The 13406-nt window shown below is 38.7% G+C and overlaps 1 protein-coding gene across 1 annotated transcript in view; it reads right to left on the reverse strand.

The window, feature by feature from the left end:
- GHITM (growth hormone inducible transmembrane protein) overlaps positions 1 to 13344 on the reverse strand; it is a 30893-nt gene extending 17549 nt beyond the window's left edge. Inside the window, exons 1-5 of the mRNA XM_007954234.2 lie at positions 13216 to 13344; positions 9529 to 9628; positions 7363 to 7474; positions 6573 to 6714; positions 83 to 191 (exon numbers count right to left, since the gene is read on the reverse strand). Coding sequence (XP_007952425.1) covers positions 83 to 191; positions 6573 to 6714; positions 7363 to 7474; positions 9529 to 9628; positions 13216 to 13344 — 592 coding nt within the window. The remainder of the gene's footprint in view (positions 1 to 82; positions 192 to 6572; positions 6715 to 7362; positions 7475 to 9528; positions 9629 to 13215) is intronic.
- Positions 13345 to 13406: the final 62 nt, after the last annotated feature.

Raw genomic sequence — 13406 nt, forward strand, 5'->3', positions numbered from 1 at the left:
ATATTATTTATAACTGTAAAGAGCCACCAAAAAAGGTAATATACTAGATTTTGTTTAGTAACAATTTAAAATGAAAACATACCAGAATGCAGCAGCCAAGCAAGATGCTTTGGGCCTGGACTCTGGTGATATGATATTGAATGTACCAGCATTCCAGCTCCAATCATGGCTGCAAAGGTCGCACCGATTGTCTGAAAGACACATACCACTATGAAAAAATTGATCCTTATACAATTAAAATGGAAACTAAGAAGTTCCAAGTATAATTAATTATTTCTAATAAATCAGGTTTAAAAAAGGTGAACAATAAATTGGATCCTGTATCTTTAACATTAAAGGCCTTGAATTTATTCTAAATTTGAAGTTCTGACTGAGTTAACAAGAGAGTCCTTTTTCACCATAATAAAAAGTTTTTCAGGCAACTTCAAGCGCATGAGTTGAGCTTGGACAGACACTATCATCTTTTAAAAACTTTATTTTTATTGGACATGTAATAAAACTCCTTTAAGAATCCCAGAAACATTACTGTTAATTTTAACATATGTTTTGGTACAGCACTAACAGCCTTTTTTTGAAAACCAGTCAGGGTCTACTAATTAGAAGAGACATTTATGTCTAGAGAGAGAAAAGGAGCTGTGGTAGTGCAATGGTTAACTCCTCAGCTGCTAACCAAAAGGTTGGTGGTATGAACTTACCAGTAGCTCTACGGGAGAAAAGACCTGGAGATTCACTCCCATAAAGCTTAAAGACTAGGAAACCCTATGTGGCAGCAGTTCTACTCTGTCCTATACGGTCACTATGAGTTGGAATTGACTTAATGAGAAAGACCATGCACACAGTGCTTAAAATGTTGTATCTGCTAAATGACCTTAAAATAAAAGGTCAACATAAACTTACAGCACATGGAAACGATAAAACAGTAAGATACTATGTTTCTATCCTTCCAGTTTTATGGCTGACTGGGTCCTCATTCCTGTCCTTTCCCTATCTTTTATTTCCATTGTTAAAACATTTAAATATTCCTGTGTGTAATACTTTAATTCTTGGGGAAAAAAAGGTAATCATAATCAATCTTCAGAAAATTTAAAGCAGAGATTGCAAACTTGCAGCTCTTGGACAGAATAAGGCAACAAATAGGTCTTCTCTGGCCAACTCATAAAAAAATAATATAATATGGATGTTTTTAGTTGAAGCAGGCTTTCCAATAGCATAGCTTTTTTGCTGCAAATGGGAAAGCTTTCACTCATATTAATAAAGAAAAGCACACTGGGTTCTTCTACACCATTTTCCAGTGGAGAAACAATTACTAAAAACTACTTCAACTATCTGCTGTGCACAGCATTTTCAGCATATGTGTTGCAATTGTATTTTTATCCCTAGTGCCCTTTATGATCTAGTCTCATTTTTTTTGCTCCGAATCTTTCCATAGTCTACATTCCAGCTGTACAGAACTGGTAGAGCCATAAACATATCCTAAAGTTCCACGCTTCCTTAATTTTGTGCCTAAGAATACCTCTTTCTCATCTGGTTGATGTACTCAAGCATTACCTTCTCATTTTGGAAGTTTCTTCTGGTAATTACCCCTGCTGCCAACAAGCCCACAAGCAGATGCCGCTCTCTTTCAAAATCATGTGGGATAAACCTCTGACATAATCTGTGTATATGTCTGTCATCCCAAAAAGGCAACATTTTTATCTCTACAGTACCCATCATTGGCTTTCCAAACTTTAATTGTTCCTAACAGCAGAGGAGAGCAATCTTATGCCCAGTGGGAATTGAGAGCATGGCCCAAGCATAAAATTTACTTGAAGTCTTATATTAGGAATTCAAATTTTATGTACACTTTAATATTTCATAACATAGCCATATGTTTTCTTATAAAAACATTATTTAAAATTGTCTTTAAACAAAACAAAAGGAGCTCTGGTACGTAGTGCCTAAGGCATTTGACTGCTAATCAGAAAGGCTTCAAACCTGCCAGCCACTCTTCAGAAGGTTGGGCAATCTACTTCCATAGTGATACCGCCTCAGAAACCCAAGGAAGGGCGCTGTGAGTTGGGTCTGACTTGATGGCAGTGTGTTTGGTTTTGCTTTTGTTAAATAAAACATTTCTGGTGAGAACACATCATTATTCTGTGGCTTCGTAAACCTCTAAGCTAGGAAGTCCAGTAGCAACCAAGTGAAATGCATTATGTTAAGAATACCTAAGTGTCCAAACAACTATGTTTCTATAACTAGTTCCCCTTTTGCAAAGTATAGCAGAGCAGAAACAAAATGGATGTGGAAGTTAGGAGGATTTTGGTTACCTATGAGAATAATCAGTTTGCTGTGGGAAATCTCAGTATTATATAAACTTTCCCATTTCTCCTTCCCTCTAGTCACACTTATGGCTCCAGTTCAGGTTTCCATTATACCCTCATTTCAGATTTTTCAAAAGTACAGCTGCTATCTTTGCTTCTTATCTCTTCAACATTAGTTCTTAAAACTCACACACAAATTGTATTTTTGCTTTTCCAATTACCTTCAGTGGCTCTTCTGCTTAGGTAATCTCCTCAGTTTGGTATCCAAACACTTCCTTATAATTGTGTCCTTCATAGTCTACTTTTCGAGCACAAACTTCACCCTAGCAGGATTTCAAGTCACTTTTAAAATTAGGGTTTTCTACTTGATCTTCACCAGCTGTCTGTCAGTTTGTTATACTGTGGTGGCTTGCATGTTGCTATCAAGTTGGAAGCTCTGCCACTGGTATTTCAAATACCAACAGGGTCACCCATGGACAGGTTTCAGTGGACCTTTCCAGACTAAGACAGATGAGGATGATGGATGTGGCCCACTCCAAGAAATTGGCCACTGAAAACCAACTGAATAAAACAAGGAAATCACTGAATAGAAAGGAAAGACTGTCTAATATAGTGCCAGAAGATGAGCCCTTTTGATTGGAAGGCACTCAAAAGATGACTGAGGAAGAGCTGCCTCCTCAAAGTAGTCAATCTTAATGACATGGATGGAGTAAAGCTTTCAGGACTTTCATTTGCTGATGGGACACAACTAAAGTGGGAAGAAATAGCTGTAAACATTCGTTAATAAGTGGAACATGGAATGTATGAAGAACCCATCTAAGAAAATTGGAAGTTGTGAAAAATAAAATGGAATGCATAAAGATCAATATAATATCCTAGGTATCAGTGAGCTGAAATGGACAATCATATGGACTACTATGTCAGGAATGACAAACTGAAGAGGAATGGTGTTGCATTCACTGTCAAAAAGAACATTTCAAGATCTATCCTGAAGTACATTGTTGCCAATGATAGGATAATACCCATACTTTTACAAGGAAGTCCAGTTAATATGAATCAAATCGACTACATCTGTGGAAAGACATGATAGAGAAACTAAGTATCAGAACCCAGAAGGAGGTCAGGGGCTGACTGTGGAACAAACCAATTGCTCCTATGCAAGTTTAAGGTGAAGCTGAAGACAACTAAAGCAAGTCCATGAGAGCCAAAATACAACCTTGTGGGATGACGTCAAAGACATCAGGAACTCTGATGGTGCAATGCCTAAAGCATATGGCTGCTAACCAGAAGGCTGGCGGTTCAAACCCACCAACCACTCCTCAGAAGGAAGGTTGGGCAATCTACTTTTGTAGTGAAACCACCTAGGAAACCCAAGGAGGGGTTGCAATTAGTCAGATCCGGCTCGACGGCAGTGAGTTTTTTTTTTTTAATCAAAGACATCATACACGAAAAAATCAAAATGTCATTAAGAACACAGTAAAGAAAAGACCAAAAGGAATGCGCGAAGAGACTCTGAAACTTGCTTTTGAATGGACAGTAGCTAAAGCTAACGGGGGAAATAATGAAGTAAAAAGTCTGAACAGAAGATTTCAAAGGGCAACTCAAGAAGACAAAGTAAAGTATTCTAATGAAATAAGCAAAGACCTGGAGTGAGAATATCAAAAAGGAAGAACACACTTGGCATTTCTCAAGCTCAAAGAACTGGGAAAAAAAAAAAAATTCAAGCTGAGTTGCAATATTGAGGGATTCTATGGGCAAAATAATGAACGATGCAGAAAGCAACAAAACTAGATGGAAGGAATACAGTCACTGTACCAAAAACGGGAACTCTGGCAGCATAGTGCCTAAGGCATTTGACTGCTAACCAGAAGGCTGGTGGTTCAAACCCACCAGCCACTCCTTGGAAGGGAAACTGGGCCATCTACTTCCATAGAGATACTGCCTCGGAAACGCAAGGAAGGGACGCTATGAGTTAGATCTGACTTGATGGCAGTGAGCTTGGTTGTTTTTTTTTGGTGGTACCAAAAAGAAATGGTCGTTGGTTTATCACTTCAGGCAGTAGCATATGATCAAGAACCAATGCTACCGAAGGAAGAAATCCAACCTGCACTGAAGGAACTAGCAAAAAACAAAGCTTGAGAAACTGATGGAATACCCATTGAGTTATTTCATCAAACAAATGCAGTCCTGGACGTAATGTTCATTTATGTCAAGAAATTTAGAAGACAGCTACCTGGCCAACTGACTGGAAGAGATCCAGGTCTGTGCCCATTCTAATGAAAAATGATCCAAAAGAATGTGGAAATTATCGAACAATATCATCAATATCACATGCAAATAAAATTATGTTGAAAATAATTCAAAAACAGTTACAGCAGTGTATTGACAGGGAACTGCCAGAAATTCAAGCTGAATTCAGAAGAGAGCATAGAATAAAGGTATCATTGCTGATGTCAGATGGATCGTAGCTGAAAAGCAAATAAAACATGTCTACCCATGCTTTATCGATTATGCAAAGGTATTCAGCTGTGTGGATCCTAACAAATTACAGATAACACTGCAAAAAATGGGAATTCCAGACCACTTAATTGTGCTCATGAGGAACCTGTAGATAGACCAACAGGTAGCTGTTCCAACACCAACAGAACAAAATGATACTGCATGATTTAAAATCAGAAGGTGTGTGTCAGGGTTGTGTCCTTTCACCATACTTGTTCAATCTGAACAGTGAGCAAATCTGAGAAGCTGCACTATATGAAGAATGTGGCATCAGGATTGCAGGAAGACTCACTAACAACGTGTGATACGCAGATGACACAATCCTGCTTGCTGAAAGTAAAGATGATTTGAAGCATATACTGATGAAGGTGAAGGACCACTGTCTGCAGTATGGATCATACCTTAATATAAAGAAAACAAAAGTCCTCACAACTGGGCCAATAAGCAACATGATGATAAATGGAGAAAAGACTGAAGCTTTCAAACATTTTATTTTACTTGGATCCACAACCAGTGCCCAAGGAAGCAGCAGTCAAGAAATCAAGTGGCTTATTTCACTGGGCAAATGTGGTGCAGTAAGAACTCTTTGAAGTGCTATAGAGCAAAGATGTCACTTTGAAGGCTAAGGTGTACCTTACCCAAGCCACTATCTTTTCAATAGCTTCATGTGCACATGAGAGCTATGCAATGAAAAAGGAAGACTGCAGAAGAACTGACACATCTGAATTATAATGCTGGCAAAGAATCCTGAATATACTATGGACTGCTAGAAGAATGAACAAACCTGTCCTGGAAGAAGTACGGCCAGAATGTTCCTTGGAAGTGAGAATGGCCAGACTTCATCTCTCATACTCTGGTCATGTTATCAGGAGGAAGAAGGATCTCGTGCTTGGTAAAGTAGCAGATCAGTAAGAAAGGGGAAGACCCTCAACAAGATGGATTGACACAGTGGCTCCCACAATGGGTATAAGCATGGGAATGATTGTGAGGATGGGACAGGACCACGCAGTCTTTTGTTTTGTTGTACACAGGGTTGCTGAGTTCGAACCGACTTGAGAGAACCTAACAACTTCTCTTTTGCTCAAGGTGCTTTGTAAACTTGGACTGTCCTTTCCTTAAGTGAAAAAACACATGCCTTCAGTCACCCTAACAAAATAAGTATCTCCTTTATGCATCTTCCCCAATAGTTCAACTGATAAGTATTTTCTACTTCTTACTGCACGTCCTTTACTACTTACTCCAGTTCATCCCTTCTATCAGATGTAGAAAAACAGGCACCACATCTAAAACTACTTTTGGTACTTAGCAAAATAAGTGCTCAAGAAATACTCACTACTGCATGTAAAACTGTAAAAAAGGTCCAGATGCTCAGGACTAACAGTGGTAGAACTATCCCTACTTTTAAAAGTGTAGAATCTTGATATTTTTTTGATTTTCCACTGACCTCTAAGATGATTTTGCCTTTATCTTACTTTCAGTAAGTTGTTATGAAATAGAGGATTGGTATCTACTGCTAGAAAAGCAGAAATGTCACTGTAAATTTGATTTCCAACCTCTTTTGCACTATTAAAACAAATATTCAACAAAGAATAATACATGGCTTACTTCTGAACATACTTCTTATTTTGTCCTAGTTGCACTAATAATTCATCTATTATTCAAATAAAAGTTTTTCAATGTTATTTTTTCTATTTAATCTCTCAGCCTCCAGTGTTGTTTTTTTCCTCTTTGGAACTTTACATGGAAAAGGAAAATAAAAACAAGCTGACTTACCACCCAAGAGGCTCTCATTATGAAGTTCATGAGAACAGGAGTTCTAGTCACTGCCAATGCAGACAAAGCTGTTAAACCAATACTTCCTGCTAGGTACATGTAAGTAGAATGGATTCTGTCCTTCACATATTGAGGCCAAATTCTGTAAGAAATATGACATGTTAAGTAACAGGATATGTATTCTAGCTGAATCATTTACCAGTTGGGCAACCTTGGGATAAATCGCTTTATTGCTTTAAGTCTTATTCATCTCATTTACCCTGGAACTAATTAGGTATACCTTCATGTTACTGTAAAAGTGCAATGAGATAAAACCAACCAACCATTGCCATGGAGTCGGACCCGACCCACAGCGACCCGTCCTTGGGTTTCCGAGGCAGTATCACTACGGAAGTAGATTGCCCAACCTTCCTTCCAGGGAGTGGCTGGTGGATTTGAACCACCAGCCTTCTGGTTAGCAGTCAAGTGCCGTAGGCACTATGCTACCAGAGCTCCCGCAATGAGATAAAGCATACAAATATATGCTTGGCATATATATAAAAATGCTTGGCAAATATAAAAAACAACACATTGTTTCCCTGCTTAAGCACATATAACCTGGATGAAAGTACATTTTTACTTAGGTTTGAATAAATACATGTCAAATAAATTAAGAAAATTCTGTATTTATCCATATATATTTCCACATAGTTGAGACTAGACAAATTATTCCAAAAGTGGCTAAAGAGAAGATGGAAAAAAAAAAATTAGAACCTTAATGGCATGAATTGTTTGGAAACAATTTACTTACACAGCCTTTTCAATAGCTCCAATCTCATTAGACATTCCTAAGCCATAGTAGCACAACGCTCCAAGACCAACAGCAGCCCCTCCAGCAACAAACCATCTTCCCATCTGATCAACTGCAGAACAAAGGAGAAAATACAGGTAATACTGTCATGTGTTGATCACAATGAAGTTGTGATGGTAAGTCTTTCACATTTATATGAGGGCAATCAAACCATATACTACTTTTTAATAACAGTCATAATTAGTACATATGGGCATACAGAAATGTCCTAAAAGATTAGAGGCTCAGTAGGAGAGGACACCCTTGAAACAAAGGTACAATAATCAGTACAAAAAGGATCAGAATGAATTGATTAAAACCTTCAGTGTCACTCCAAGAGATCTGTGGGGGCAGTTCACGTGCAGCTATGGATACTTTCGTGATATACCTTTTAAGTAAGAGGTTCGAGTATGTTTTCATGATATTCTAAGACGAGAAAAAAATAGTTAAGTCATACTACACTGTGTCTACAGTGCTATTAACAAATATGATGCTTTACATGGGGTCAAAAAAAGAGGAATCAAAGAAGAAAAAGTAATGAATGTTTATGTAGCAGAATCAAGGGAAGTGTTGTTTTAGAGTACTGAGAGACATTTCACTTACCACCTCTAACTTGATGGCATTCAGAAATAGTAACTTACTTCCTTTTAGTCTAATTCTATTCACATGTTAATATGCTATCATTACATAATTAATATAATTTGATCTCTAGGGTCAACTATCTAATCGGAAGGAAATGCTGAGGAATACTGATTAGGGCTCTTTCCCTCTGTGATACATTGACATTTTGCAAGGTTAAGGAACAGAAGTGTTCTTTGGGTAGCTTTGTGTTGGTTGTAAACCTCTAGTTTCTGAACTTGCAAAGCAAAAATCCAAACTGAGCCAAACTGACTCCATTAAGGTATTCTCTCCTACAATGTCCTATATGGATAGCTAGTTAGAAATGCTTTCTTAAATAGTTAGGCTTTTATTAAGTTATGTTCTGGTGACTTACTCTTGACCTGCAACATAAATGAGTAAACCCACTCTTCAAATATTGGCATGGTTAGGTTCTAAAGACCAGGTTGTTATGTGAAAATTGAGGATTTATTTTCTGTTTTAAGACCATCAATTTGTCCCATTTTTAAAAAAATTTAGAACGTATTGTCATAGAAATAATAACTGCTAAGATTTATTGAAGTGCTTATCATTGTGACAAGTCCAGTTATGGATTATTCCTCTGTGGAGGCAGCCTGGAGGACATAGAGCTGTATAAAAGCAGGCTGTGTGACTGAATGACCTATAGCTTAACATTTCACCTTCCTCCTATGCTGGGTCAGTTTCCCCTGGGGAGTTGCTTCAAGGGGTCCACTCTCACCCCTGTAAGCCCTGCTTTCCCTCTGGGGCTGGTGAGTCACTGAGGCTGCAGGCTTCCTGGGAGCCTGGTGGTGTACCTGGCCCCACTGAGGCAGAAGCTTCTGCCCCAGTTTGGCTCACTTTGGGACATCATTAAATTCACATGCATTTCTTCCAAACACCCTTTCCAATGCTTCTTTCTTTCCTCCTTTCCCACTTCACTGCAATTCTGAGCTATAGGGCCTCAGGTAGCACAGAAGCTGGGAACCCAGAATAGGCACCTGCTGGTTCAGTGCTGCTTGTATTGGCACTGAGGCTATGGGCATGGAGGGAGTTCCTCCCTGGCAGGAGGGAGCAGAGGGCACTGGGCAGTGTGGTCCAGCTTCCCGGAGACCAATCTTGAGAAAGGGATGCTCGACAGCTGCTGCAACCATGCCCGCTGCCTCTTTAATGGGCAAAACAGTGAGACAGATTTTTACTACTGTTGTAGTAAACGTTCTGTGTAGAACGTCAGATGAGACAGTGAGGAGAAAGTATATTATATGATTGAACAAAGACTCTATACAACTTCAAATGAACTTCTTCATATTGCAATGGTGAAAATAAACTTTTCACTGGAGGAAGTATGACTGGGAACTACTGAACTCAGTGTAAAGAAACAATGTTTTGTAAGTGTCAGAGCCCTGAGAGTGATGAGAATTACAGCTTTTCTTCCTAGAAAACACATATATACATAGGTTTGTAAATATTTTTAGGAGGTTGTTCATAGACTTTACAAAGACTGGCACTTACTTTTAAATATTTTTCCCATTGATGGTTCCAATACCACCTCTTTGAGTTCTTGGCCAGTTTTCCCACGTCGGATCCCAATTCTTGTCTTGGTGGCATACTCCTGATATACATGTAAAGACACACGCCACCCACATCAAAACAGAGTATTATTAATAACATAAACTGAGGTTTTCTTTACACTAGAAAACTGTACCTGAAGAAATCTGGTACTTTTTACATATATAATCTCACTATAAAAGTACATTAGCCAAACTATAAAATTCAATGTAGACCTTATCTGTGCTCTATCTTAGAAGTGATTCACTAATTCATTATATACTTTTTAGCTTCTCTAAGTTTTAGATTACTTTTTATAAACTATAGATTTTATCTCTAGAGTTACTATGGTATTTTAAACCCTAACCAAATACCAAGATAAAACTTCCAATATTTTTAAATGTATTCAGTAAGTATTCAGTATTAGTTACATTTTGTCATCTAGGACATGGGCTCAAAACAGGCATCATTCCATAACACTAAGCCAAGGGGAGTGATTACTACTATATTATTTTAGCTCTTTTAAATTGTGATTTGAGTGAAAGTTTACAGAGCAAATTCACTTTCCATACAGCAGTTCACACATACGCTGTCTCATAACAGACTATAATTTACCACAATGCAATAGCTCCCCTTTCACTCCCTCCTGATAGTCACCTCTTCCCTGTATCCATCCCTCCATGTACTCCTGCCCCCTCAACTGCATCCCTGTGCATAAACAGCCCTTCTTTTTCCCATGATTGTTCTCTCCAAGGAGTGTAACTACCTCAAGTAAATGTTCAACTCATATGCCTGTCTTTTGTTTGGCTGGAAGCCACAGGTGTGGGTTCAATTCCAGAGCTGAAGGGCAGCTAGGGACCATAGTCTCAGTGGTTCCACCAGGCTGTATCAGACCAGCAAACCTAGTCCCTCTTTGTTTCCCCCACAAATGATTTTGAGTTTTGTTCCACATTGTTCTCCCTCTATCCAGGATCTCCTACATAGATCCCCCTCCAAGTGGTTGACAGTGGTCGCTGGGCACCATCTAGTTGTTCTGGTCTCATAGTTGTACAGGCTGAGGATCACATGATCCATGAATCTTTGGTTTTCTTCATTCTTCTTTGCGCTGTTTAGTTCTTTTTAACATTTGATTTGAGAGAGAAAAAGCTATCTCCTGCTAGCTTCTGTATATTCTCCTTATCTACCTGACATTTCAAAATGTACATCTCTTCTGATATAAATGCTACAAATTTACTGTGGAAGAAAAGCAGTTTTCCTCTAACTTGATTTAAAATAATATCACTAGTAATTTATTAATAAGCTATTGGCCAACTAGTAATATCTCTGGGTTCTTCTGACAATGTTGTGGTTGTTAGGTGCCATTGAGTCGGCTCTGACTCATAGTGACCCTATACGTACAACAAAATGAAACACTGCCTGGTCCTGTGCCAGCCTCACAATCCTTGCTACTCCTTAGCCCATTGTTGCAGCCACTGTGTCTATCCATCTTGTTGAGGGCCTTCCCCTTTTTCATTGACCCTCCACCCTACCAAGCATGATATCCTTCTCTAAGGAATTGTCCCTTCTGACAATATGACCAAAGTAGGTGAGACAAAGTCTGGACATTCTTGCTTCCAAGGAACATTCCAGCTGCATGTATTCCAGGACAGATTTGTTCGTTCTTTTGGCAGTCCATGGTACTTGCAGTATTCTTTGCCAACACCACAACTCAAAAGCATTAACTCTTCTTCGGTATTCCTCATTCATTGTCCAGCTTTCACATGCATATGAAGCTACTGAAAATACCATGGCTGAGGTTGGCACACCTTCATCTTCGAAGAGATATCCTTGCTCTTCAGCACTTTAAAGAGGTCTCTCAAGGCAGATTTGCCCAGTGCGTTATGTAGTCTGATTTCTTGACTGCTGCTTCCATTAGTGTTGATTGTGGAACCAAGCAATGTGCAATCTTTGACAACTTCAATCTTTTCTCCATTTATCATGAGGCTGCTTATTGGTCCCACTGTGAAGATTTTCATTTTCTTTAGGCTGACGTGTAACCTATACTGCAGACTGTAGTCTTTAGATTTCATCAGTAAGTACTTCAAGTCATTCTCTCTTTCAGCAAGCAAGGTTGTGTCATCTGCATATCGTAGGTTGTTAGTGAGTCTTCCTTCAATCCTGATGCTGTGTTCTTTTTCGTGTAGTCCAGCTTCTCAGATTATTTGCTCAGCATACAGATTGAATAAATATGGTGAAAGGATACAACCCTGACACACTCCCTTCCTGATTTTAAACCATGCAGTACTCCCTTGTTCTGTTCGAATGACAGCCTCTTGGTCTATATACAGATTCCTCATGAGCACAATTAAGTGTACTGGAATTCCCATTCTTCTCAATGTTATCCATAATTTGTTATGATCCACACAATCAAATGCCTTTGCATAGTCAATAAAACAAAACTAAACATCTTTGTGGTATTCTTTGCTTTGAGCCAAGATCCATCTGACATCAGCAATGATATCTCTCGTTCCACGTCCTCTTCTGAATCCAGCTTGCGTTTCTGGAAGCTCCCTGTCAATATACCGCTGCAACTATTTTTGGATTATCTTCAGCAGAACTTTATTTGCATGTGAAATTAATGATATTGTTCTGTAATTTCCACATTCTGTGCGATCACCTTTCTTTGACAAATATGGATCTCTTCCAGTCAGTTGGCCAGGTAGCTGTCTTTCAAATTTCTTGGCATAGACGAGTAAGTGCCTCCAGTATGGCATCCATTTGTTGAAACATCTCAATAGCTATTCTGTCAATTCTTGAAGCCATGTTTTTTACTAATTCCTTCAGTGCAGGATCAACTTCTTTTTTCAATACCATTGGTTCTTGATCATATGCCACCTCCTGAAATGTATGAACACTGATCAATTCTTTTTGGTACAGTGACTTTGTGTATTCCTTCCATCTTCTTTTGATGTTTCCTGCATCATTCAATATTTGCCCATAGACTCTTTCAACATTGCAACTTGAGGCTTGAAATATTCTTCAGTTCTTTCAGCTTGAAAAATGCCGTGTGTGTTCTTCCCTTTTTGTTTTCTAATTCCAGGTCTTTGCATATTTCATTATGATAACTGACTTCATCTTCTTAAGCTGCTCTTTGAAATTTTCTGTTCAACTCTTTTATCTTGAGTTTTGACTATACGCCCTGTGATCTCTTTAGTGCAACATATAGCTCTCAATTCCTCACCACTGATTCTAAACTCTCTGAATGAGAAATTCCAACAGCATAGTGCATAAGGCATTTGACTATTAAACAGAAAGCTGGAGGTTCAAACCCACCAGCTACTCCTCAGAAGATGGGGCAATCTACTTCTGTAGTGATACCGCCTCGGAAACCCAAGGACGGGTCCTATGAGTCAGATCTGACTCGACAGCAGTGAATTTGTTTTTGTTTTTTTTTTGGTAAAGTTATAGGACTTCCTTTTCTCTTACGTATGTGATAAGTATGGACCAGAATGATATAAACCTAATAGACAGAAAGCTAATTCAAGACATTATCAGAACTGTTTCAGTAAATCACTAAAAGCAGAGGAGTAAGCTTCAGATTCTGCCAAAAAATGGCCCCCAGGAGCACAAAAAAAAAGACAGAAAATATAAAACCATTCAGAGTATTTTTACCCTGCTAGGTGTTAGAAACCACTGATTCTTTGTGATGGAATTCTTCAGAACAGGGGAGGCCTTGGTGAAAGCTGGATGGAAAGCCCTGGAAGGGACAATCCGGAGACATATAAACCTTGCAGCCAGCATGGTGGTGGTCCAGGTTTACCAAGCAGATCTGAAATACTAGTTAGAAACACAGACCCAAAAAA

This window comes from Orycteropus afer, unplaced genomic scaffold, assembly GCF_000298275.1.
Source record: "Orycteropus afer afer isolate SDZICR_OR568_19922 unplaced genomic scaffold, OryAfe1.0 scaffold00449, whole genome shotgun sequence".
Taxonomy (NCBI): domain Eukaryota; kingdom Metazoa; phylum Chordata; class Mammalia; order Tubulidentata; family Orycteropodidae; genus Orycteropus; species Orycteropus afer.